We start from the raw sequence: 25,705 nt of genomic DNA, 5'->3' as shown, positions 1-25,705 counted from the left end.
TCTGGTCTAGGTGACCACCTGTGGCAGCATTACAACACCACTTCAATCTAGCATATATACAGTCCTAAAGTGTTTCAGCATTTTTGCGTGGATATACACATTTCTTGAAACAATTTTGTGTTTATGGGGAACTCTTTAACAAAAATGGAAACAAAATAGATCACCTTTTCTGTGCAGACATGTCTGTTGCACTTTCCCCAAAAGAAAATCTGTTGTTTCATTCTAAATATGATGTCTGTCCTTGTTTTCACAAGAGCAAAACGGTTTCACATTTGTTCCCTTACTGTACTCATTGTGAACACTATGGTACGTAACTAACTGTTATTTTTGGTGTATTTTACCCCCAATGATTATACATTTGTGGTATAACCGGGCCCCTGATGGCTACCATAAGTCAAATGTGCCCATGATGAAAACAAATTTGACGCCCCATTTCCAACGTCGTCTTGAATAATTATTTCCATGTTTCTGGTCTGTCATCTGTGTAAAGTGGCGTGGATCCCAGAGCACACACACACACACACACTTGATAATCCTGTGACTATACTCAACATTCAGCATTTACTGGAGGCTACAATCGTGTGAATATTTGTTGAGGGGGGAAAGGTGCTTTTAAATGACATGTCAACATGGAGGATCTCCTTCTGGCCAGGTTAAGCTTTTGAGTCAGCAGTTTAGGGCCCTTTAATGACATGTCATTATTGGAATGACATGCTCAGAAGTCCATGACTGGCATAAAAGGCTGTTTGCTTGCAAGTACTTGCCCCGGAGCTTTTGAAAGAGTCAGACTTTGGCCCGACTGATATTTTTTATTGTGCAACGAGGACTAAACAACATGCATTGAGTGTTCACTTAAAAGAAGCATGCATTGTTTTTTTGGATCTGTCGTTTATTCCCTGGACATTGGGTGGCAGAATGTGTTTGATAGTTCACTGGGCTAAGCCTTTTCCTATCATTCAACGCTGGATGGTACACTGCAAGGTTCAACTGATACCGTACAGATTCTTTGCTGTCAAGTGGCACAATTCGCCACTAGAAATAGCTGCAAAGAATGGGATATCCTTATATTGGAATCAGATCTCTTCCAAATGTGGATACAATTCAGATAATCAACAAATATTTGCCAATATTAATAATAGTCGTAAATTACTCTGTACACTTGGATGCTGTTAGCCTGACACAGTCGCCGTTCCAGCTGATCACTTTTTAACAAACCACGCTTACTCAACTGTGTAGTTATAGCTGGCAAAATCGCTGCTGTGATTCTGATGTCAGTTTGTCTCTAGTCCATCTTGTCACATTGTGGTAAGTCCAACTCCACCCTCTGCCACTTTGTCTCGATGTTGTTCACTTCCGGCGTTGGCGCCTTCTCGACCTCAGTCTTGGTACTTAGCCACGGGACACCTCTTCCACGGAGCTCATTGCTGCAATCTGCTGCATCTACCGAGACATACAATTCGTACATTTTGACCATAAACTAAATAGTTAACAAAGGTTCATTTTGTTTAGTTAAGTTTCCCATTAATTTGTTAACCCCTGATGACAGTATTTTCCTTATTTCATGATTGACACCCCTCTAATGTGCCATATATATAGAACCTATTTAATAAGGGTATCCCGACGCAACTTTTTCACTACCGATACGAAACCTATATTGCCGCCAAGAATACTGTCCGATACTGATATCAGCAGGAATGATACATGCTTTTATTTTTTTAGTATGAAATGTTACAAGAGACTCCATTAAGTAATATTATTCAAATAAAGAATATTAGTCAGCAACTGTAGGTATGAGAAAATGACCCATTTATTCCAAACATTTAGGTTACTTAAACTCATCGTCAAACATGAGCATGTACTACACTTGACTAAATTAAATGCGTACTGAATACATTACAGGACCCTGAGAAATAACCCTAATGAGGTAATAAGAACAAATTAGATTATTCCTTGAAATGCGCGGGCGTATATACGGAATCAATTGTCGTATTTATTTGCCGTCAGACTCGCAATGACCATTTATTGTGCGCTTGCATTGGCACACATTAAATCAATTCAAATCTGATTTTTATCCACATTTGAAAGAGTCTTGAATTTGATCTAAGGATGTGCGATTTTGTGTCTTTATGTTCTCTTTAGGCTACTCTAATTCATTTCAATTGGTCCCAAAAAATGGTGTCAATCAACAGTGCGTGAAGCTACCCTTTTAGCGAACACATCAGGTTACCTTTATGAATGACAAAAAACACACAACAATACAGAACATAAACTCAGAATTACAGAATATCATGAGTTCCAGCATGCAGTCTGAATAGAAGTCAGCTGACAAAATCCGCGTGTGTAGTGGCGCTTGACCCAGTGTAATCCACAGGCTGCCCACCATGAGTCATCGCTCTGGACACATTGTATTTGCTTCTCTCTCATGTCTGTGCGTGTGTTTATTCTAGCCGCTTCTAATTCCTCCCGTTTCCTGTAGCTCTTATGACGACGGAGCGTGCCATCAGTCAGATGGCCGAATTCGTTGGTATACTGACTGACCTAATTGGCAAATGTGTCCCTGGGATGCGTAATCTGTTCTGCTTGAATTAAATGTCTTAGACAATCCTTTCATGTCAATTGTCACATCATTTGGGATGGGCATTTGACTAAAATTAGTTAATCGATTCTGAGGATAATCAACATGTAATCATTATTCTTAACGGTATGAGAAAATCTCTTGGAACTCTTTTTCCCATGCCATTGTCTGTTGAGCAGAATAATGGTGCCATTGCGCGGATGTAGTTTAGATCCCATACCTGACACAATACTGCCTTCTTTAGATAGCAGCAATATAGTTTGGGTTACGAAAAAGTACAGCAGCCAACTGCCGTACTCCATTTTGCTACCTACTGCTTCCTTAAGATAAAATGAATCAGTTCCACCCAATCATGAGCAGTATTTACCAATCTTTTTTTTTTTAGTTTTTTTTTTACCTAGATTTAACATTAGAAAGTCGCACGGCACACCACCGAACAAAAATAAGAAATAATGGTGAGCTCGTTTCAATTTCCCCGCACATTTAAAAACTTTACACGCTCAGGATTTTTTTGGGGAGCCGATCAGCGAGTTTACAAACCCAAAATCTCTGATCCGGTCACAAGCTGTATGCTTGAAAATGCTTTTTTTTTTAATATTCAGTATTTTTGACTATGATTAATAAAGCTGTCATGCCCTAGGAAAAGAAACTTCAGCTTTTTTTTAGCTTCTCTTAAACATCTTTTCACAGCATAATGCGAAACTCTGAATATCCTGACGGATTTCCATAAGTGTTGCGTCACATGAAGTAGTGGTTCCATGCAAAAAATACACCCAGACATCAAAAAGAGGACCGAGTGTGCCGTGACAAGATGGCCGTTATGCCAGCTGGAGTGGTTTGGGGATGGATCCTGTTTGAGTTGACGGTGCCTCTGAAGATTTATTGTATATTCAAGCTTATATGTTATACTTAAGTCATTTAAGGTACTATTTTCCAATACCAAAAATTAAAGCCGTTCGTGTATTGATTAGCTCGCTCACTCAAGGAACAGCGCTACATCATCGCGCAGCAAAAGAAATTTAATACTACAGTTATATTTGACAGCTCCAAAAATCATTTTGATTTTTATGGATCACCTCCCAACAATATCTGGATAATTATCATCATATCTGGTTCATGTTGTGAGAGTATTGCTTGGTGATAATATTGATAAATTAGCAACCCTCCTGGTGAAAACCACCAACGGCCACTGCCTCTAACCCTGAGCTACCTACCCTAATTGTCGGTACTGAGTGTGTAGACTGACTCCGTGGCGCCGGCTGGCATCAAAAACAGGGTGGTTGCCTTGGAGACTAAGAAGATTCTGTTCTTGTTTAATAAATATGGTCAACTGATGGTGAACGTAGCTATATTTTTCTGAGTAGCGAGGACGGAAAATGTGTAACCACCATCATTGTTATACTACTGCCTTGTCCACTTTTATGGTAGTCATCTGCATAGCTATTACTAATCTGTAACTATATAGTTAAAAAAACACTTTCATGATATAAAACGCAGAACAGACTTTCGAGATGATGCTCACTGAGCTGAAATCTCAATCTGCCATCGTGCATGACACCTGCCCTAACTCAATTTTTTGGTATTGATTCCGGAGGCAATTTTTTTCTTCCGAGTAACTTTTATTGAAACATGTAAATGATTGCTGATATATGTCCTGTGATTGGCTGATGAACCAGTTCTGAGTATACACCACCTCTTGTTCCAAATCAGCTGGGGTAGGCTGCAGCTCAACCCCTACCCTAGTGAGGCGGGTATAAAAGCGGTAGAGAAACTGGATGGCTGGAGGAGAGAGCTCAGGGTCATTCAACATTAGAGGTTCCACTGTAGCTATTTATTTTAATTCAACTGTGGTTAAATCAAATGCCCTTGCATTAAGTCTCACTTGAAATCCTAAGTACTGCTGAATTTTGGAACTTGTAGATGAAGAAGATACAAAGACGTACCTCTTTGTACTGGTAGGGGAAATCCACATAAATGATTAATAAAGTGACTTGACTCCATTTAAATAATACATCAATCGTGTCTTTGTAGCATGTATTTTTGTATGGAATTGTTCATTCGGCGAGTGGCTCATTTTTATTGAAAGGATTCCGAGGAGTGCACCGAGGTGAGTGCTTAGAAAGGTTGCATATGTCCATGTGTGTCTAAAGAGACGTGTGGAGGGGGGGGGCAGGGAGTGTCTGCTGTCACCTCTCATTAAGGACATGTAGTCCAGCACTGCCTACCCCCAACCCCTCCACTCCACCATGGCACTGCCCTTGTCTCACGTTGAGTCAGAGCTCAACACAGCAACAACACTGTTTCAGTCTTGAATGTAGGAAAAGTGTCTTAATTCTCAGCTTAATAGAACATGTCAGGGGGGCGCTTTTTGTTTAATGGTGTGAGCCAGCTCCAGTGAAGAACAGTAGCTGTGCTCGACGGTGCTTTAACATTTCTTCTGCACTGCAGTGCAAATTAAATTTGCTCCACTTGCTTCGCGTGAGTTAAAGCAGGCAGTGTTGAATATATTTCAGTTGTTGGTTGCTTTGTTTTATCCTCCTTTGAGAATCCCCGTTCGCCTTTTGTAAACAATATGTATATCTCACGGGCTTCCTCTCATCTCCTCCATATTCAAATTCAGTTTCTAATTTTGTCCAAATGAATTCCCTGTGAAGATATTTAAAGCAGCCTAATGAAATAAAGATAAACCAATGTTTTTGTCAGAGCCTTCCACTGTGACTGCATGTCAAATAGTGTTAGGGAGAAAGGAGAGAAAGCAGTGAGCACCTTCCCAAGAATAATGCTCTGCATGTGTTGTGCTGTATAGACTCTGACACGTTAATCAATTTCTATGGCAGCCTGAGATAAAACACATCCTCTATCAGTCCAGTTCTCGTCTCATTGAGGAATAGTTAATTGCTGTGTCTCTTGACAGTAATTATGTTTGTAATGAAGTATACTTGGGCGATGTCGCAGATGATACAAATGCCATTAAAATTGAAGCAGCAGTCCCTGGCGTCGTAAGGCTCCTGGTAATTGGGCCTAGAAGTAAAAATAACTTATAGCAGATGACAATAGTGAGCAGTTCGCAATACATGTTGCAACCACGTAGAGCTGTGTGATATGGACTATGTTTACATGCAGCCAATAAACATTTTAAAATCCAAATATTAGCAGTATTTGGGTTTTTAAAAGCCATATGAACACGCTTAATACCCAGAATATGCCCTCATTCAGGATTTTAAAATTCAGAATGTCATGCCTGGATTACTCCTTTTTAATCTGAATATGTGCACATGTATATGCCAATTAGAATACCGCAAATGCGCAATTATTGATAAACAAAACATGTTAAATTAGTTGTTGCTATCCAAATTCATTTAATACATTACTAGAAAAAATTTTTACGATTTGTAAAAGTTAACGGCCTTCATTGACAATAAAAAACATCATTAACATCTCTAGAGGTTAGAAAATAGTAAATAAGTAAATGATTGAGCTTTCAAAAGCATTGATGGTGGTTCTCTTTTATTCAATTTAATGGTCCAAAGTTGAATTTGTATTGTCATACACCACAAATGCAAACATTTGAGAAGAGCCTGCCAGCAAAGGTTTGATATTTAGCAGCGTACAACCTACTGTGCAATGTCCAATAACACTGACCCCAGGCTGCTGATACTTATGATTAAAAGTGCTTTTCAGCAAAGGCCTAATTGACATAAACCATAATAATGTTATTACTACCAGCTGTTTGTTCCACTTGGTCATAGGAGAAATGTCTACTGTTGAGAAATATGATAACGTCCTCTCAGGGAAATGTTTGTCTTCAGGTAATCCAACTTTTTACCGCCCAACAAAGAAAAAGACACCATACATGCATAACTAAATTGTGGTATTACTTAATGCATAATTGGCAAATTGCAAATAGTTTCTGTTTTTGTTTTAACCACGTTTATTTTTTTTTGCCAAAATAAAAAAAGGCCACAAAAAAATCTGCTTTTCATTTTTGTTGACTCTTATTGCAACACTTACACTGAGGCCCATCACACCTTTTAACTCATTTACTGTCATTGACGGCTATAGACGTCAAAGATCCATTTATTTTTTTTTACTCGGCTGGTCGTGAATGAGTTAAAGAACCTTTCATCACTATTTTTAGCATTTTAATAGATCAATGCCACTGAAAGGGAGTGAAAGATAATATTAAATGTCCCTTTGTTCAGGCTCCTAAACATTGACGACTATCCCTTTCTTATCTGTTCAAACTGTTTGCTCATCTTCTTGTTATCCTTACATGGGTGTTTACTCTGCTGCTTTTTAAATTCAATCATTTTGGTTACAAGCGTCTCCCTCACTTCTGCTTCCTCTCCTCTCTCATATTCCTTCTTTCAGGCATTTCAGACATGGCAGGCGGACCCGGGGGCTCTGGGAACTCTTCAGAGGATCCGTGGCGGACACGCGATTGAGGAAGGGAAGGGAGTGCCATCGCCTGAGCAGAATGACTCAGCAAGAGGGGGGACCCCCACAAAGCAAGTGAAGAGACGTGAGGATGGGTGCCAATGGATCCAGCTATCCACACTCATGCTCCCCGCGCATCGGAGCCAATGCACAGACGCAGCAGACCTTTATTGGTAAATAATAATGCACATAAATTTGCACTGCAGTATGATTCTATATACAGTGGAACATTTTTGGTCTCACACAGTGTTTCAGGGTTGTTGGATGGCCTCGTATTTCAAAACAATTTTTCCCATAGGAAACTGGTAATAGATGTCGTCAGGTTTTTAAAATGGTAAAATTTGTAGGATGTTTGAGTTTGGTGTTTTTGCTTTATACTCAAAGTTAAAAGTTGCTACCTTTCAATCGACTTTTGTAATGCATATTTGAATATGCTACATTGTTATCCGCATCCCTTTTAAATAATTCAGGAATGCTACTAAGTCATTTTACAACTATTACCACATGTGTAACCTGAGTCCCTCAGAGTCCAAGACTATTGTTTTGCACACCTATTTTTCCACTGCCAGCTGTTAGTAAATGTTCCCCAAGCTCTTGAACGATCCTTATAGTCCATAATTGTTTAACGAAATAAGATTTCATAATACATTTTTCACATTTCTGCCATGACCACAATCCATTGTTATATATATATATTTTTTTTTTTCCCCCTCTTTTTTTTTTTCTGGGAAATGACTGCCTTCTAGCTTTAAGAAACACTATACAGGAGTGGTACGGTGGACGACTGGTTGGCAGGTCTGCCTCATTGTACAGAGGTGGAGAGTTGCAATTCCGGGCTCTGGCCTTCCTGTGTGGAGGTTGTATGTTCACCCCGTGCCTGCGTGGGTTTTCTTCGGGTACTCCGGTCTCCAGATAGATGAAAAATATTGTTTGTCACTGGTTGAGGCCATATCTCACTGAGTAGCAATGGTTTGCAAGACGTTCACTAACAATTTTAATGGTCTTGAACCCTTTTTCCTTGTCACAAAGAACCGTTGAGTTGTTCAAAATATGATGGCGACAAGAAAAACCGTGCGCAACCATTAAAACTGTGGGAATCTGTGACGAATGAACCCTGACAAAATAGAAAACAATGTTCGCTATGTGCGCACACACTTGCAAACCTTCACCGCTCAGTGAGATATGGGCTTTAAGTCTGTGCCTCAGAGACTACATGCTGCTATACATGCTAAAGGTGGTGGAAGGAAGTACTAGTGTAGTGTTTTTGCTTACTAGTTTTTTATTCCATATTTTATTTCCCTGCAGGGTTGAGCAATTACGTACATTTTTCCTCTACCTAATCTAAAACAGTGACTACACCAATTGTCTTTCTTACTTTTTTTATATTGTTGTTTATAGACAGAAATGTGTTATATATATTTTTTAAATTGTTTCGTGGAACAACAGTGATTCGCCTTTTTTCTCCAAAATTAAACTGTTAAACGAGTACCGCTATTATTCTCCAGTAGCAGTGATTAAGTAATTTTTGCCAGGGGTTAATAGTTGATACATGCACAATGAAATCTAACATTTTTAGCATTTGCATTGTGATGTGTTTACTTAACCACATTTTCACTGCAGTATGGTGCTTGACACACATGCCGTTGAGAATCAGAACTTCCCAAGCGAATGGCAAAATGGAATGCCCAGTAGAACCAACTCAAACTCCAAAACGTTGTCCTTTGGTTATTGTTGTATTCTTTTATTTGTTAGACTTACTGGAATGTTACGTTTTGATGTCATAATATTTTCTGTGCTTCCTAAAAACATTGTAGTTGACTCCCCAGCCACATCAAGGTTCGTTGTTCCCAGCTGTACCAATGTGCACAAACCCAAACTCTATCGCTGTGGAAACGAGGCTCTTTGAAGTGTTCCTATTTTCCTACATTTGGGCCGTGACACAATCACATTTGCTATTTTGAGGGACTTTTTGATGTGTCTTATGTTGCGTTTGTGCTCCCTGCTAAGAATTTATGAGGAACCCATTATCATAGGAAGATATGTAATTGTGCAATGCTAAAATCCCCTTTTGCCTCAGGCCTGCATTTCTTGGCCCAGCCCGATCCTGTTGAGGTTCACATAAGGGAACCCTGTTTAGTACTCTATAGAGTTGCTCACTTAAGCTCATGTGGCTTAAAGATGATTCACGGCATTGTAATTATTATTATTTGGGTCATACTGATTTGGAATTGAGAAAAGGATTGGAAGAGAGGATCTCCTTGGCAGAGCTTCCCCAGCCATATGAGTCCCCTCTCATGCCAAGGAATAACTGTCAATAGTTTGAATGATGCAGCCTCAGTGCTCAAATTGGCTGATAATGGTAGAGCTTTACACCGAGAGGGAAAGTGCTCTTGAGATTTTTTTTCTGCTATTATCATAGTTTACATATGGACAAAAATGTTGGTACCCCTCTGGTAATAAAAGATACACTTCACTTTGACAGAAGTAATAATACAATTTAAAAGTGATGAGAATTATTTCATGAGTTTGTTTTTACTAAAAGATTCAGTTGAATTACAATTTAAAAGCAGTGTCTGATTTTCATTGGATGATTTATGGTTTATTTATTACTGCTTTTGTCAGATTCAAGTTACTTCTGTGACCACAGAAGTTTTCTTTCATTAACTTGGAACCAACTAGGAACTTTTTGTTGCTTTGTTTGCTGCGTCCGGGTGATGTGCGACGACTGCCTTTCGAACTTGAAAAGAAGAAAAAAAAAAATGTGATTTGATCTTTTATATTTGACCCAATACACCAAAGTTTCACTGTTTCGTATCATTGCGCACAAGCCGAAGCTCAAGTGCATTTTCTTGTGTGTTCCTTTTAGGGACCTCATCCTACTCACAGCAGGGATACGCCTGGGAGTCTAAGCTTTACAGCCTGGAGCATGGCCACGAGCGGCCCGCCGACAGGAAGAAGAAAAGCCTTGGCCTTGCCACCCTTAAACGGCGGTTCATCAAACGAAGAAAATCCAGTCGCTCGGCAGATCATGCGCGACAGATGCGCGAGCTGCTGTCCGGCTGGGACGTCCGGGACACTAATGCCCTGGTGGAGGAATACGAGGGGACGGCGGCCCTTAAGGAGCTGAGCTTCCAGGCCTGCCTTGCACGCGCTGAGGCCCCCAGCTTGCCTCGGGATCTGGCTGCCCTTTATCAGCATAAGTACTGCACTGACGTGGACCTCATCTTCCAAGGGACTTGTTTCCCAGCGCATCGTGCCATCCTGGCCGCTCGCTGCCCCTTCTTCAAGACTCTGCTGTCCTCATCCCCCGTCTATGGAGCGGAGGTCCACATGGACATTGAGACAGCAGGCATCGATGTGCCCATGTTCTCCGCGCTACTGCACTACTTGTACACAGGAGAGTTTGGAGTGAGCAGCGCAGAGGATTCCAGGTTGCAGAATGTGGATGTGCTGGTGCAGCTCAGTGAGGAGTTTGGCACACCCAACTCCCTAGAAGCCGATATGAAGGGCTTATTTGACTACATGTGCTACTATGATGCCCTATTGAGTTTCTCTTCAGACTTTGAAATGGTCGAGAGTTTCAACGAGCGAGGTGCTGGAGCTCCAGCTGCTGTCTCGGGAGGCGGTGGAGGACCAAGCACCCCAGATGAGGACCTTCGAGCTCATAAGGCAATCCTCTCTGCACGCTCCCCTTTCTTTAGAAACCTTTTACAGAGGCGCATTCGTACAGGAGAGGAAATGACAGAGCGCACTCTGCAGACTCCGACCCGCATTGTGCTGGATGAGTCCATCATTCCGCGCAAATACGTGCAGGTGATTCTCAACTGCATGTACACAGACGTGGTGGAGCTGGGTCTCGTTTTACGTGGCAGCCCCTCGGCGGGCAGCCTCGGGGAGGTACAGGCCTTGGTGGCTGGAGGCCGGGGGGCCAGCACACGTACAGAAGAGGCCATGGAGCTCTACCATATCGCGTTATTCTTGGAGTTCAGTATGCTGGCACAGGGTAAGTCATTATGATGTGTACAAATTAATTGTCATTAACCACTCACGAGTTCTAATTTGTTTCCATAATTTGTATCACTGTATTTCATCTTGACTTGTTGTTGAAAACTAGCTCTCTGGCCTAACTTTTGTTTGTGTCTCAAACATGCGTGCATTGAGGGGTTCTTCCACTCCAGTGTTCTTCCACCCTTCCAGGCAGATTAATCACATGTTAAAGTATTCCAAGTATGACTTCTGCCGCCCAGACTGCTGTACAGCTTGCCGTCTCGGGTCAGAGGTGTTGAAGTTGCAGCAGCTTGGAACAGAATGAAAATATAGGCTGTAAGAATTGCTTCACTGCGTGGCTATTATTAATGTGGTAGAAGAGTATCATAATGCAGACCATTAAATTGTTTTACTTACGTAGTTTATAGTCTACTATATAACATGAAAATTGGTCCCTGCCCTGGCAAATTTGATGTCTTTTGACCCAAGGCAGCTTCCACCTCAACTCCTTCACATTGAGAAAAGCAAGTTGCGGTGATTCTCACATCACTTATCGCTGTATTTATTGCCTTATTTCAACTCTTATCTTTGGTGCAAATTAGTATTGCAATAGTACTACAGCTATTGCACATCATCTACATGACAGAGCTTTTTTTTTATCTTGGGAGTGGCAGCTAAATGCGTCATTTTAAGTAGAAGTTGTGAAGACAATGTAACTTCTTACATAATGGGCTCTAATTTATGCCTGTGAGAAATATTTTAAAAGCACAGAGTTTGCACCGAGACGTGGACTGAAAAGTCACAGATCTTGTTGACTATTGGCATGCGATGGTCTATTGTAAACAAACAGTCACACACCATCTCACGCCCTGGAGATGTGCTGTCGTTGTCACTCAGACAGCTTTGCCAGTGAGCAAGCAAATGGTGCCATCCAACACAGCTCCCTCAATTCGGAGGGTATTTTTATCTTCCCTCCCCTCCCTATCCCATTGAGCTGTGCAGCACTAATCAGTTCCCATGAAACCTCAGTGAGGAATGTGGCCAGATAGTTGCGGTTCACCCGATGTCATCCTGTCCAAGTCGCCATCCTTGTCAGCTTCCTGTTATTCCCATTTTGAAATCCCATTTTACACATCTCTCACAACGGCCCCGAAGGCTGTAAGGTGTCATTTTAAGTCTTTGCTGTCTGTGGCTTTACGATAAAATGAATGGTGGCAGCTGACATGGCAAGAGTGTGATTCTGACTTTCTCCATGATGCTCCATCCTTCTCCACAGCTGCTGTCTTTAGAGTCTGTGTCAGAAATATTACATTGCTGAGTGGCAGCTTGGAATGGACTGCATCCACTGTGCTATGACTTTACACAGCGATCGAGAGCAATCAAGAAGTCTGATTGACTTCAAATCACTCAGGTTCAGCTCTGTGTGCTCTGCAAATTATACACCGCAGTCGTCCTAATGGATACTGAGAACTGTTATTTTCTTAGAGGACTGACATTCACGAGTCTGTGAGGTTTGAGTAAGTTGGTAAAAAAAAGAAAAAAAGAATATATGGCCACCATCAGCCAAACTCTCTGTGGATTTCTTTGGATACTTCTTTTTTTTTTTCTTGCACAAGTACTTTTCTTTCTGAGGAAAATGACCTGAAAGTTACTTGGAGGAAACTTTGAAGTCTAATTCTAAAAAATGCTTGGTAAAAGTGCCCAGATGCAACCTTCAACCTTTTTTCATTCACCCTTCAGCATAGGTTATACCCTTATCATTTACGGAAGCAATATTTAAAACATCAAGCCATTGATGAAGTTGACCTACTCTACACAACGACGCCTACGCCTAGAGTACAGAATCAAAAGAAAAGAATACGCCTATGGAATCTGTGCTGTGTTTTGGGCTTCTTTGTATGGACGTGAGAGCGTCCAGGTTTTAGGGTCAAAGGAGATGCATGTACAAATTGGTCTACTTGTTAATTCTTGCCTTTGTGTTGCTGCCTTCCGCTCTTGTAAACGCATGCAAGCTGTATCTTCTCACTCAGTCTGATCTGACCGCTACGTAAACATATTAAAGAATCTTTTTTATTTTTTGGTTCAGATATGGACACATCACATAAATGTTATTCTTATTTATGTTGGCATATTAGAGTTTGATATCGTACAATTAATTGACAGTCAGTGAAGTTGTGCTGATGCAGCCATTTTTTTAACTCTGTCAGAAGATGTCATTATAACAAATGACAACCCGGCCAGTTCACACACGCACACACACCCCGTCTCACACACGAAAAAAGATATATTGGCTTTTAGACCAGACTGAAGCCGTTGGAGGTTTAAATGGACACCAGGTCTCTCCAGGAGGCCGATGAGGAGAATATCCTCTCATCTGTCACTCTGTCATCGCCATCACGTGCTCCTCAATGGCATCCTGTCGCTGTCTGTGAGATTTAGAGTATCGAGGTGTTTCTGCAGTTGCTGAGCACTATCATATGTCTTTATTTCTCCTCTAGACATGCATCCCTTTATGATTTCCACCTCACCTAGCTATCAAGTAATATTAAAAGCCTTATTAATTTTTCAAGTGCCCTGCAGAGACGGCCGGTGTGGTTTTGCAGTTTCCTTCCGTTCGCCCTCGCTGACCATCCCGCTCTTGCTTGTGGTTGCAGCCTGGTTCACTCAAAGTGGCATTGCCGGAGTGATCCTCACACATGATTTACATCCACGGGCTTGTTTACAAGCCACCGACTGCGGTTTGCATTTAAAGTGATTTTAGCGGTTGTGCGCTCCATTAACATGGGGTGCCGCATAATGACAAGTAAGGTTACATCCAATGGAATCGCTCAATTGTACAACAAGGGTTACCAACTGTGGAGAGTTCATATTGGCTATAATGGCAAATTTTCATTTTCAGCTCATCATAAAAGCACCATCTCCTTAGATAGGAGGCTGCTGTGAATTTTAATGGGCATATGTGGAGCAAAGCTGTTGGCTGCAAGTGTTTACTTTTGCGCACGTGTGGCCAAGGATGTAGAGCTAAAAGACTGAAGAAGACAGACGGCAGAGAAGATTGTCAAAGACGGAGACACGGCTGGCGGGGAAACTAGAACACTCATTTAGTTTATAGCCGACGAAAAGGCAAAGTGCCATTGCTTTTTGTTTCGCTTTTCCAAACTATTCTGGGTTTTCCCCCTTCCTTCTTAACAGCTGTTTCTGTAACTTGCTGATAAAACTAAAAGTGCCTAAAGTGCTACAGCTTATCCATTTTTTGTAAGAACTGCATTTCACTTATGTGCATTTGCATATTATGCTGATTCTTTTTTTGTTTTTAATTTAGAAATACCTTTTAAATGTATTTTGGCCTTTGACAACTTAAAGCATGGGTACACCATATGCTTAGAAGTATTGAACAGGAACTGAAGTAGAAAGAAAACAGTAGAACTTTCAAAGTCAAACATATTCTTTTACATAAAACTGGTAAATAATTTGGCTGTAACTTTGAGGGGAATACCTTGTATCACGTTTTTACATTCTTAATGGACAAACGCCAGACGGGAAGTCCTTCGTCAAGTTTTGAACTTTGAAACGCTCGACTGTGACAGCATTGCTTACTACTTTGTTATGATCCCCCACACTTGACTTTCTTGGTATTTGATGCTGTGTGGGGTTGATCTAACCTTAGCAGCTAGAATGATTTCCGCCTCAGAATAGTTTTTCAAGTTCATCCAAACATCCCTGTATGGAACTGGCTTTGGGTGTCCTCAAATGGTTCCCACCATGTTTGAAGCAAACCGTTTTTCGGAATGCCTCATGAAGAATTAATCTTCAGTGGCAACGTTACAAGTGTTCTCAAGAACCCCCATCTCCGACAGGTTTAAGTTAAAAATATCCACCAATCGCTCGTACGGGCCATAATTCCAAGACATCGTGTCAAAATTGGCGACACTTGGCATAAAAACTCAACTAGCACTTCTGGAAGATTTCTTGTGAGTAGAACAGTGTGGGCAATATAAGAAGTCATATACAGTACTTTCACAGTCAAGTATTTATTCATAAATGTATTTATGGAAGATTTTATAAGCATTTAAAGTGCTTTAGAGAATTAAACAAAAATGATGGACTCAGAGGTGTACAGCAGTACATTTTGTCTCGTATTTGACATCCGTGATCTGATTAAACTTGTGCCATTTTAAGATGACCAGTGGAAATGTCATGAAATCCTGCTGTTTTTTTTAATGCTTGTTTAATATCGGGATGTAACGATTCACTCAAGCCCCGATTACATTTTCAGTTCCCAATTTCGATTCAACACTATTTTTTAAGTATATTTTTTAAAACAAAAACAAAATGAATGATTCATTTTATAACCAAAAACTGATTTTATTTTGACATTTACATATCGGCTTTGTTCCAAACAGTAACTTTTTGTAACTCTTGAAAATGAATGAATGATTGTAATAATTTAATAATAGTTCATTTTGACTACATTTTTGTCCTGTTTACTGTTTTGTTTGTGCCAGAACTAAACATGAAATTAAATCTATGTGGAATAGATTTGACTGTTATAATTCCAAATTCTTTTGTGATCAAAATTTCCATAGCTCTTCTTTTATTTTTTACATTGCTGCATATTTTAAGCAGTATAAATTGATTTGAAATTGTTAGATCCCTAAATCCATGCACATTTCTGTGTAACACCTTTTCAAAGTGCGCGTCACATTTACGCAGGCGCTCATGTTTATTTATCATGTTTTAAGAGAAAGCAAAAAAAAAAGCTCTCGAGGCGTTTCTGTGGGTCGGTGTGTTGCTGAGTTAAACCACTGCCTGCTGTTCTGGTATGTGCTCTGATTTAAGAAACAGCAAGGTGGATGTTGGAGGTTAGTTGAAAGAGACTCCCTGAGTGCGTGAACGTGAGGGGAAAAATACTGACGTGTGCCTTGTGAACGGCTTTTAGTATTCAAATGTTTTACCTAAAAAATCTGCTTGAATCAAATCTTTGAAATGATGACGTCAAAATGTGTCTCACTGGCTTGCTTCTCACTCTGTCGCCCCACAGGCTGCGAGGACATTATTGTGGAAAGCTTGTCTCTCGACTCACTCGTTCCCATACTCAAGTGGAGCTCGCAGCCCTATGGCTCCAAGTGGGTACATCGGCAGGCCATGCACTTCCTCTGCGAGGAGTTCAGTCAAGTTGTCACCTCAGATGTTCTGTATGAGCTCGGCAAGGAGCACTTTCTCAGCGCAATCCAGTCAGACTACCTACAGGTAAACAAACAGTGCCGTATCGGTGCCGCCATCTGTTTGTCGTCTTTTACAGCTGTCACAGACTTTGGCCGATGTATTCATAGTTAGGGAAGTATTTGGTCCATGGCAAGCGGTTTTATGATTTTGAATTTGTACACCACCGCAGTGAAGTACAGTATACGTTGAGCTTCGAACGCAGAGGTAAAATATTCCATTTCCGATGTCGGGCTTACTGTAAGCCCCGTTATTTGCTGCTGGTAACAGAGGTGGGGGACTCGAGTCATATAACTTGGACTCGGGTCGCTATTTTTGTGACTTGCATCTTGCCTGGAACAAACTTCTGAAAGACTCGACGTGGCATTCATGACACTCAACTTGACGTTGACTTGAACTCTATGACTAGACAAGTCATTCTGTGTACATTTGAAAATATGTATTTCTTATAACATGTTGCATGTTGCTATTTGCCAATTTGTGAATAGTGAACTACAATTTTTTCCCCCATGGTAAGGTTTCAGGCTATCAACAAATAATTGGACAGTGTGACAGAATTATAAATATAAACACAATTTTGAATACTTGATGATTCCTCCCTGGTGATGCTTTGGCACGCCTTTCATTTTCGTTGCGGTCACCGTGAGACTTCTTAAAAGCAATTAAATTCAATATTCTGATCTCAAACCAGTATAATTTTACCTTACTGAGAACTAAAGGTAGGCAACTGGATTTGGGTTATATTTACAAAATAATTTCATTCTATGAAAATGATGTTAGCTTACATAAAATGGTTGTACTTCCTAAATGGGAAAAAACACTTCTATGAAAGCCGAACGTCTACACTTTTTTTTTCCCCTTAAAACCTCCGTGTTGATGTATGTATGCAAAATCAAACAATTTCCATCATTGTCTAAATAGTTATGGATATAACCGTCAGTGATCTCCTGCTCACTAAAACACCTCCTTCAGCATTTTGTGCCGCTTTCGAAAAGTGAAATAGCTTTTGGGCTGTCTTCAGTTGTGCCAAGCTACTTAACACTCTGGCCAGACCGTTGAGGTGAAATGTTGTTTTCCACCTACACAAGCCAACCGGGTTTGCACCTTGCTGGAACACTGTCCAAACATGTTGCACTGTCACCTTATCCTCATTTAGCAGCTGTCCCGTCCCCCCCCCGACGATATCTGACCTCCTTGTCCTGATAATTATGTTGTCTCCCTGCACCCCCCTCCCCCTTACTCTTCCTCCTCCCCCCTATCTCCACGTCTTCGTCTCATTTGCAGGCCAGTGAGCAGGACATTCTCAAGTATGTTGTTAAGTGGGGCGAGCAGCAGCTTATTAAGAGGATGGCAGACAGGGGTAAGATAATACACTGTATAAGTATCCTCAGAGCACAACCCCCAATGATTCTGAGGACATTTCACACTTGCTAAAGCCTCCAAAATATATTTAAAACAAAGCATATTAAACACTGGCCGAATTTGAACCGAAAAGAAGAGCCACGCTCCACTGAACATTTGTCACCCATGAAATCACTGTGGTATTGCCATTTTCTTTTCTTGGATTCAAATAATTCAAATCCCTTAATTGGTGTAGTGATCTTTGTTTAGCATAATAAATGACTAACTGATCTGTTGAGACTTGACAAAGACACAGACATCGGACCTTGTGAGATGGGTTATCCATGATAAATTGAAATTGATGCTCATCGTGATCAGTTGCAAAACACACAGCAAATTTCATTCACAATGGATACAGTTTGACATGTTTTAGTATGTTTTGTTTTTTTTTTCAGTTTTAGCTGGTATAAAAATGTCAACTGTTTTATTAGAATATAGTATACTTATTTAATTTCACTAATATTTTTAGGATGTCAGCAATGTGTGGATAATCATCAAAATTTTACGTGAACAGACATCCAATTAATCCCAAAATGATTCATCCCTCCACCAAAATCTGAATTAAATTTGTGTGGAATGCTTTTTTGGGCACCATGGTGTCTGCCTCAGTTTTGAGGTTTTAAGAAGTTAAAATCTGAGCTCTGGCCGTCATGTGTAGACTTTGCATGTACTCCATGTGCGTAAGTGTCTTTTCTCTGGGTACTCCGGTGTCTTCCCACATTCCAAGAACATGCATATTCAATTGTGGAATAAGTCAGTGGTTCTTAACTTTGTTGGAGGTAGTGAGCCCCACAAGTGCTGGACATGCATTGACTTAATTTTTTTTAATTAAAAAAATAAAATCAGATTTTATTTTTGTATTTACATGCAGTGCACAAAATTAAAGGCCTTTTCACACTCCACTTGATTTTCCTGGTGTTCGTCATGGGGCAGCACGCTTAATCTCCCTGCCAATATTTGGAGGTAGTTGCTTAGTGGCCAACCAGGAAGTAGCATAGATGCTTTTCTTGTCGGTTGGTCTTTTGCTGTCAATGCTTTATCATGCCGCTTGTCCCTCCCCTATTGGCCATAGTTAAACTTGAGGGCGTTGCATCATGGCAAACGTCCACCTTGCGCCTCTCAGGACACGACATAGCGTTGTTTCCAGTTGCCCATGTAACACATATACATTGAATGGGTTCATCAACGGTGCACTGCAAGTTGTTAGCTGCAATGTGAAAAGGCCTTAACCATTCATCAGTTGCATGCAAAATCAATTGGATCAAAGAACAAAATCATCACTGAACAGGGATAAGTTCAGGAATGCTTGGCTCCACTTTGGCATTGTCTGTCTAACGTCCTCGATTACGATTGCTCGCAAAGCTGTTGTAACAAACAGTACGGCAATCTCAAATGCTTTCTACAACTAAGTGATGCCGAGAGGCATTATTCCTAAAGAGTTGTCACAAATCAGACGAGTGGGTTGAACAGAACCAGGAAAAACTCCTAAGATACGGTTTGATCAATCCCAGGTTAAGAACCACTGCTGATGCATTTTAAGCTGTCGCAGTCAAAGCAACTAATTGCATGTAATCTAATTAGTTCTGTATATGTATATGTTTTCATTTTAAATGTGGCTGTCCATGTTCCTATTTGGGCAGAGCCCAATCTGTTGAGTGGCACAGCCCACAGCGTCAACAAACGTGGAGTGAAGAGGAGAGACCTTGACGTGGAGGAGCTTAAGGACATCCTTTCACCCCTCCTGCCCTTCATTCGAACCGAGCACATTTTGCCTGCGCACAGCGATGTCCTCTCTGACGCGGTTAGCGCTCCTTCCCGGTCTTTTCTGACCAGTTTCTGCTGCACTGCGTGACAGCGGTCTTACGTCCTATTCTCATCCACAGCTCAAAAGAGGTTTGATTAGCACTCCTCCGTCAGACATGTTGCCGACAGCCGAGGGGGGGAAAGCCAATGCTTGGTTGAGGCAGAAGAATGCTGGCATCTATGTGCGTCCTCGCCTCTTCTCTCCTTACGTAGAAGAAGCAAAGGTAGGACATTGATTGATTGGGCTGTCGGATTACGGCACACACTGTAGACCTCTTAGTTCGAAAGCACCCTTGTTGCTGTGCTCGCTCAAGAATTTGATTCTAGAACAATTTTCATATTCGTCTAATGAGCTGTAGCTGTGTTTATATATCAGCCCCGATAGATTCATTATGGGCTTGTCCTTCAAGTGTGAATCTCTTTGAAAGCAAGCTCCTATTTGCCTAATCTCTCCTCAGTTGGTGCTGGATGAAATGATGGTGGAGCAGACTGATCTGGTGCGTTTACGACTTGTGCGCATGTCCAACGTGCCAGACACCCTCTACATGGTCAACAACGCCGTGCCGCAGTGCTGCCACATGGTTAACCATCAGCAGATGACCGTTAACTCGGTCGCTGCTCCGTCGGTTGTAGCCAACGAAATCCCAGGTAAGGTCTTAGTCGATGAAACCGATTTTTCTCTATTCCTCCTTCCCTCTCGTTAATCAGAATAGATTTATTCTTGACCCTCCTTGACTCCTGACTCATGCGTCAACAGTTTTGAACCAAACTGAAGTACACGTTTTAAACTGAGCGCAAAATGTCACTTGCATCAAATGTATAGAAAATACATATACTGCAATGTCTCCTTGTTAGATATATACTTGCACCTTTAAGAGGCGGGGTCTGGCGCTTTGGCACGTGACATTGATGCGTCTGGAAGTGTGTCTAGTCATGTTGGCCGCAACTCCTGCATTAGTTTGCTCAGTGCGTTCAGTTTTTATGCATTCAGTAAACATCTAAACACTTTAAAAAATCCCCGCTATATAACGTGCACCTGAAAGATGAATTGTGGGGAAACACTGGATTCTGAAATGTTTAATTAATTTAATTAAGTTGCCTAAGCAAAAATACTCTCAGTTGTCAAGGATGATTACCTTTCATGCGTTTGTATGTTGTATGTTAATGCCGATGTCCGTCTTGCAGTGCCACAGCTCTCGGTGGTGAAGGAGATGATCCGGAGGCTACAGGAACTGAGACACACGGAGCAAGTGCAGCGAGCGTACGCCCTCAACTGCGGCGAAGGCGCCACCGTCAGTTACGAGTTGCAGTTGCGAGTGCTCCGGGAGTTCGGTCTGGCTGACGGAGCCACTGAACTTCTACAGGTTAGGGGGGGAGAAAGGGGCAAAAATGCTAAATTCCAAGCAGACAAAACTTCAGACAGCACACAATAGTTTTTCTTCAATTAAATTTTGTCTTTTCAGAATCCGTACAAATTCTTTCCTGACGAACGATTCGGAGATGAGAGCCCGATTCTGGCTCTGCGCCAGGTGGGTCGATGTCGCGTAAACAGCAGCCCAGCCATGGATAGCATGTTCACAGAGCTGGAAGGTGTAGCAGGCTTTCACCTGCCGCTGCCTCCCCCGCCGCCCCCTTACCACCCCCCTGCTACTCCCAGCCACGCTCAGCTCAAAGGCGCCTGGCGGCCCCGCGTTCCCATGCCGACCCCCACCCGTTCCTTCTCCTACCCTTGCAACCGCACCCTTAGCCAGCGCCATGCGGCAGCCAAGCATGGTGGCTCGGACTTCTCCTCTGTGCCCAGACCCCAGCCCCCAGACTGCACCGAACCGCAAGCTATGGGCCGAGCCTTGCTGTCCGAACAGCAAGCGGTGAGTCTGTCTGTTCTGTCTTTGAGCTGTGCATTAAGGCAGGTCTTCCCAACATATTTGACCACAGGTGACTAGTTAGTATTAGAAGAGACATAGTATTCATTTTCAGAGGTGGCAAAAGTGCTCTCTATGTACTCAAGTACAGATGTCTGTCTGGTCCACTCCTGTGATGGCTCAAATACAGAGGTCAGTTTCCATGTACAAATGTCAACATGACTTTTGATAAGATGAAGGTAGAAGTACCGATTAAAACTAAATTGTACTTAAATACAAAATCAAATTTCAAAAGAATGTTTACATGGATGGATGGATATTTAATACCCACGCTGATAACTTGGCGCCAGTTCACAACAAAAAAAATTATCTGCACACAAAATGTTTTTCCTCTTTTAACTTGCATGGTGTAACTTGCTTACAAGTCTAACTTGCTTAGTTGCGTGTTGCATGTTCAGAGTTTGCAAGTATTGGCTCTTATGCTGTCCAAAAAGTGATTCCATGGCTCTGCTAACATTGCAACCCACCCGCCCCCACTAAATTAGCCAATAATAAAAACACCTTGTGCAGTTTATTTTTTTCAGATGAAGGACTTTGCAACAGCAGAAGCTAGCATTTTTTTAGGATGAAAGATGACGCCAAAAATGATTCTTGTAGCTGACAATATCCAGCAATTGTCTTCAATCAGGCCATGGATAGGATGGATCATTTCTTGCTTCTCAGTATCTGTCATTGTCAAATGTTTCAGCTCCCCTGTTCATGCTCCTGCACAATACTGCTGTCGCTTTTTAAGATACCGAGATCTCAATCAATCAGGATCAAAACTGCAGTAAATCCGAACTTTTTTGTGTCTGTTATCGTCTTGTGCAGAGGTTAAAAAATAGTAACAAACGTATAGTGCCAAAACGCATAGAAAGTACGGATGTTTTCAGACGTAGGGAGGAAAAGTAATGCGTTATCAGAAATCTGAATACTGAACTCATACACTGAAATGCTTGAAAAATGCACTTTACTGGGGTTATAGTATAGAGACTGATGCTGTTCATGAGCCAATCTATGGCATTTTGCTTTGTTTGTTTGCATTAAGCGAAGCGGCCGTTCCTAAAGCAAAACTACTTGGTTAACTGTGTTTTATCTTCTGTTTAGAAGTAAACCTGAGCTCGTCTTAAAGCCTCTTGTGAGTTTAGTTCACGGCCAACCGTACATCACGAATATCTCAAAATGTTCAGGCTAGTCAAAACAAAAAACGGCCTAACGGTGAAAATCTTTTTATATCTTGACCCCCACCGTTGTCATTGCACTTTTCTGGCATTTATTGAAAGCTGTGAGAACAATAAACACCCCTCACGCAAAGCTGCCGTCACCTACTTCATATGCTTCCACATTAGACTGCACCTCAGACGCTATGCGTACATTATTTTGATACATTAGTTTTATTTAATTTCAATATAATACAGGCCACATGTTGGGAACCCCTGTTTAAGGTCTCCGCTCGTTCATGTTTGGATCATGAAAAGCACTTTTCAAAGGTGTTATCACAAAATGTACATCTTCTGTTTCAGATGGGCATGGAACCTGTTATGAGGGAGTTCATGCCCGACATCGCGCTGGGCGTCTCCGTCATGTCACTGAGGGAGCAGCACATAGCAGAGATGGATAGGGAAAGCCCTCACAGCCCCATGGGCCCCCCAGGCCTTCATCTGCCTCATGGGCCCTGCCCCTCCGTCCGCCACAGCCACGGCCACAGCCACAACCACGGGCCTGGGCACGGGCACTCCTGCAAAAGACACGCTCCGGAACCCAAGCTGGAGATGCAAGCGGAGTTCCCAGACCTTTACGACTTCTCCCGTCGACCTTCCTCTCCTGCCCCCGCGCACACTTTGTCCACATTTGCAGGACCGGACCTCTACAGCCACAGCTGTGCTCCCTTTACACCCACTTACATCACAGACTCTCAGTCCCAGGGCCACGCACAGGGACGGACTGGCCCGGACCCCCTACGGCTAGATGTGCTCAGTATGACCCCTCAGAGGCATGACGCCGTTAGCCCCTCGGGGCCACAGGCCAGGATGGGGCACGCGCCGAGGGGCCGCTCAAACGAGACGGACCTGACTCACGGCTTGGGGCACCTGCGCTCTCCCAGCGGGAACATGGACGGCTACGAGGACAGAATGGCCGGACCTCGAGACACGCCGGAGGAGATGGTTCTCGCCGGGGGGTCATCTAGCCCAGTGGGGCCCCTTCAGCAGTCTCACAGGAACAGCGTCAACGAGGACATGGCCAGAGACCGCAGGTCACCCAGCAAGCCTGACTACCCGTACAAAAAATCTGCACTTTAACGCCCCCGCAATTGAGGAAAAGGGAATGACTGACAGCCCATTGTATTGAATGGTCAAGCACTAAATATGTACGTGTGTGTGTGTTCAACAGGAGCATGGGGAAAGATGATTGCTATTTATTAGATGTGTCCTTTTTGTCCTACCTCTGCCACTTGACTCTATCCATCACACAGAGTCGAAGGGCAAAGTTTCCATCTCGAGGTCACCCGGTCGGATTGGATCCGTGTGCTCATTTGTTGGTTGAGTCAGTACCTTAATGTAGCTTGGTTGTCAAGTGGTGGTCAGACAGACAAAGATGCCATTCATGTTGATGAGTGTCAGATGGCAGGATAGGATTGTCCATTTACAAAAAGCCACACACAGTCTGGAGGAGTGCATTGTGATAACATGTCCCCTTGTCTTCTACCGTTGGATTTCTGTAGCATCCCATCCAACTAGTTTCCACTGTGCTGGTTCTGGCTTGCACACAAACACAGAAATAGCATCTGATGCGAAGTAGGGCTGATAACTGCCACGTCCAAACAATCATAGCAACCCGAGTGCAGGCTTTACCAATAGTTTGGTGGTAACACGGTTCATACTGTCTTTCGTAGAAGTATATGATTTAGGTTTCTTTTAAAAATTAGAACCTTTCTGCACTGTCACATCGATCCATCCATTTTATTAATACCGCTTGTCCTCACTTGGGTTGTGGGTGAGATGGGGCAACTTCGGGTATGACCTGGACTATTTGACAGCCAAGTGCACATATGGACAACTGTTCACGCTCGCATTCATACTTAAGCAAAATTTCGAGGCAAGATGCGGCCTAGGAGCCCACATTTGAACCCTCAGCCTCAGCTGTTGTATAGAAATAAACCTAAGTAGCAAGCTTGTCTTCTTGCAAGTTAAACACACACACACACACACACACACCAAGGTGTGGTGACAATCTCAGTACTGTATTCGCACATTTTCAGCTTGGTCTGTGTACATATCAGGAGGAGGACAGCAGGCTGTGTGCTTGCGCTCCTTCCGCATAACCTAATAGCATCAAGTAATCAAATCTTGAAGCCTTAATGGATACTCTGAATATTCCATTTCAGCTACCTTCAAACTCAGTTCTCTATGATGTCATTCTATCACAAAGCACTTGTGAAATTCACTTCTTCAACAGTGTTACATAACCTTTATTAAAATAAGCCACACATTTCACATGAAATTGTGTGAAAGAATGGCAACAAGTGGATATGCAGGTTAATTATATCTTCAGCCATGTAATGGAAGGACATTTAGTTGTACCTGTCACTATACGTTGCCAGCATAGATAAATATAGATGAAGAGACATTTTTTGATTAAAAAAAATAGATAAATAAATAAAAGTAGTGAAATTGGATCATCTGTAATCGCTGAACTAATTGATTGTTCTTTTCACTTATGGACAGACAACCCTCTGGTCACAGTCAGCGTTCATACTGGTCAATAAAGTCTTGCAGCCCAACAACCGCAGCAGCTTGTAGCTCAAGAACCATGCAAGTCCATGACTGAAGCTTGACAGTCATTGTTTAAGGAAAAAAAACAACTTGGAATAAAAGGAATCCTGTGTCAACGTGAAGAAAGGTTGCTGGCTCATAACTCTCCAGTGGTAAAATTGTACATAACCAATCAAGCGCCACTTGTTTATGATTTCACATTAAAATGGTTGTTGTGTTTATGCGACGGTGTACGTGGTCCTGTCATGAAATCTCGCTGCGAATATGCTCTTAAGATTGTGTCTCAGAGGTATTTACTTTGTAAATCTTCTGCATTTGGGGCAATTTGCTCACTATTTTAGGTGGTGTGGATTGTCATGTTTTTCTTTGCAGGAGAATCTGAAGACTGCCAATGCAGAATCAATTTACTCAGCTTGCTTTGCGTCAACGAGAGGGGGAAGTAAACTTCAGATTTCTCATGTTCATGTTGCGTAGTTGTTGACTTTTCCAGGAGGACGTTCCCTTGATTAAAAGTGGTTGTTTTACTCTTCGCTGTAGAGAGGTCAGTGCCTTCCCTGCCTGCAGCTGGGTTTTTATTGGAGACCTTGATGTCTATGCAAGCTCTT

General features: G+C 42.1%; 1 protein-coding gene and 1 pseudogene across 2 annotated transcripts in view; one reads left to right on the top strand and one right to left on the bottom strand.

Annotated features, from left to right (window-relative positions):
* LOC148343275 (uncharacterized) overlaps positions 1-7,040 on the bottom strand; it is an 11,612-nt pseudogene extending 4,572 nt beyond the window's left edge.
* btbd7 (BTB domain containing 7) overlaps positions 1-25,705 on the top strand; it is a 27,228-nt gene extending 1,523 nt beyond the window's left edge. The window contains exons 2-11 of one of the 2 annotated variants that reach the window (XM_088318087.1): positions 6,947-7,185; positions 9,879-11,015; positions 16,041-16,249; positions 17,507-17,582; positions 19,264-19,424; positions 19,507-19,650; positions 19,885-20,074; positions 20,612-20,790; positions 20,890-20,955; positions 22,851-25,705. In XM_088318087.1, coding sequence (XP_088174213.1) covers positions 7,104-7,185; positions 9,879-11,015; positions 16,041-16,249; positions 17,507-17,582; positions 19,264-19,424; positions 19,507-19,650; positions 19,885-20,074; positions 20,612-20,790; positions 20,890-20,955; positions 22,851-23,627 — 3,021 coding nt within the window. In that variant the 5' untranslated portion in view covers positions 6,947-7,103 and the 3' untranslated portion in view covers positions 23,628-25,705. Of the gene's footprint in view, positions 1-6,946; positions 7,186-9,878; positions 11,016-16,040; positions 16,250-17,506; positions 17,583-19,263; positions 19,425-19,506; positions 19,651-19,884; positions 20,075-20,611; positions 20,791-20,889; positions 21,295-22,850 lie in introns of both variants that reach the window. The other variant, XM_088318077.1, reaches the window with a different exon arrangement.

This window comes from Idiotropiscis lumnitzeri, chromosome 1 (genome assembly GCF_059441095.1).
Source record: "Idiotropiscis lumnitzeri isolate Australia: NSW breed Sydney's pygmy pipehorse chromosome 1, RoL_Ilum_1.0, whole genome shotgun sequence".
Lineage (NCBI taxonomy): Eukaryota > Metazoa > Chordata > Actinopteri > Syngnathiformes > Syngnathidae > Idiotropiscis > Idiotropiscis lumnitzeri.
Note: the sequence above shows the minus strand (reverse complement) of the source record. Positions and strands in the feature narration are given on the sequence as shown.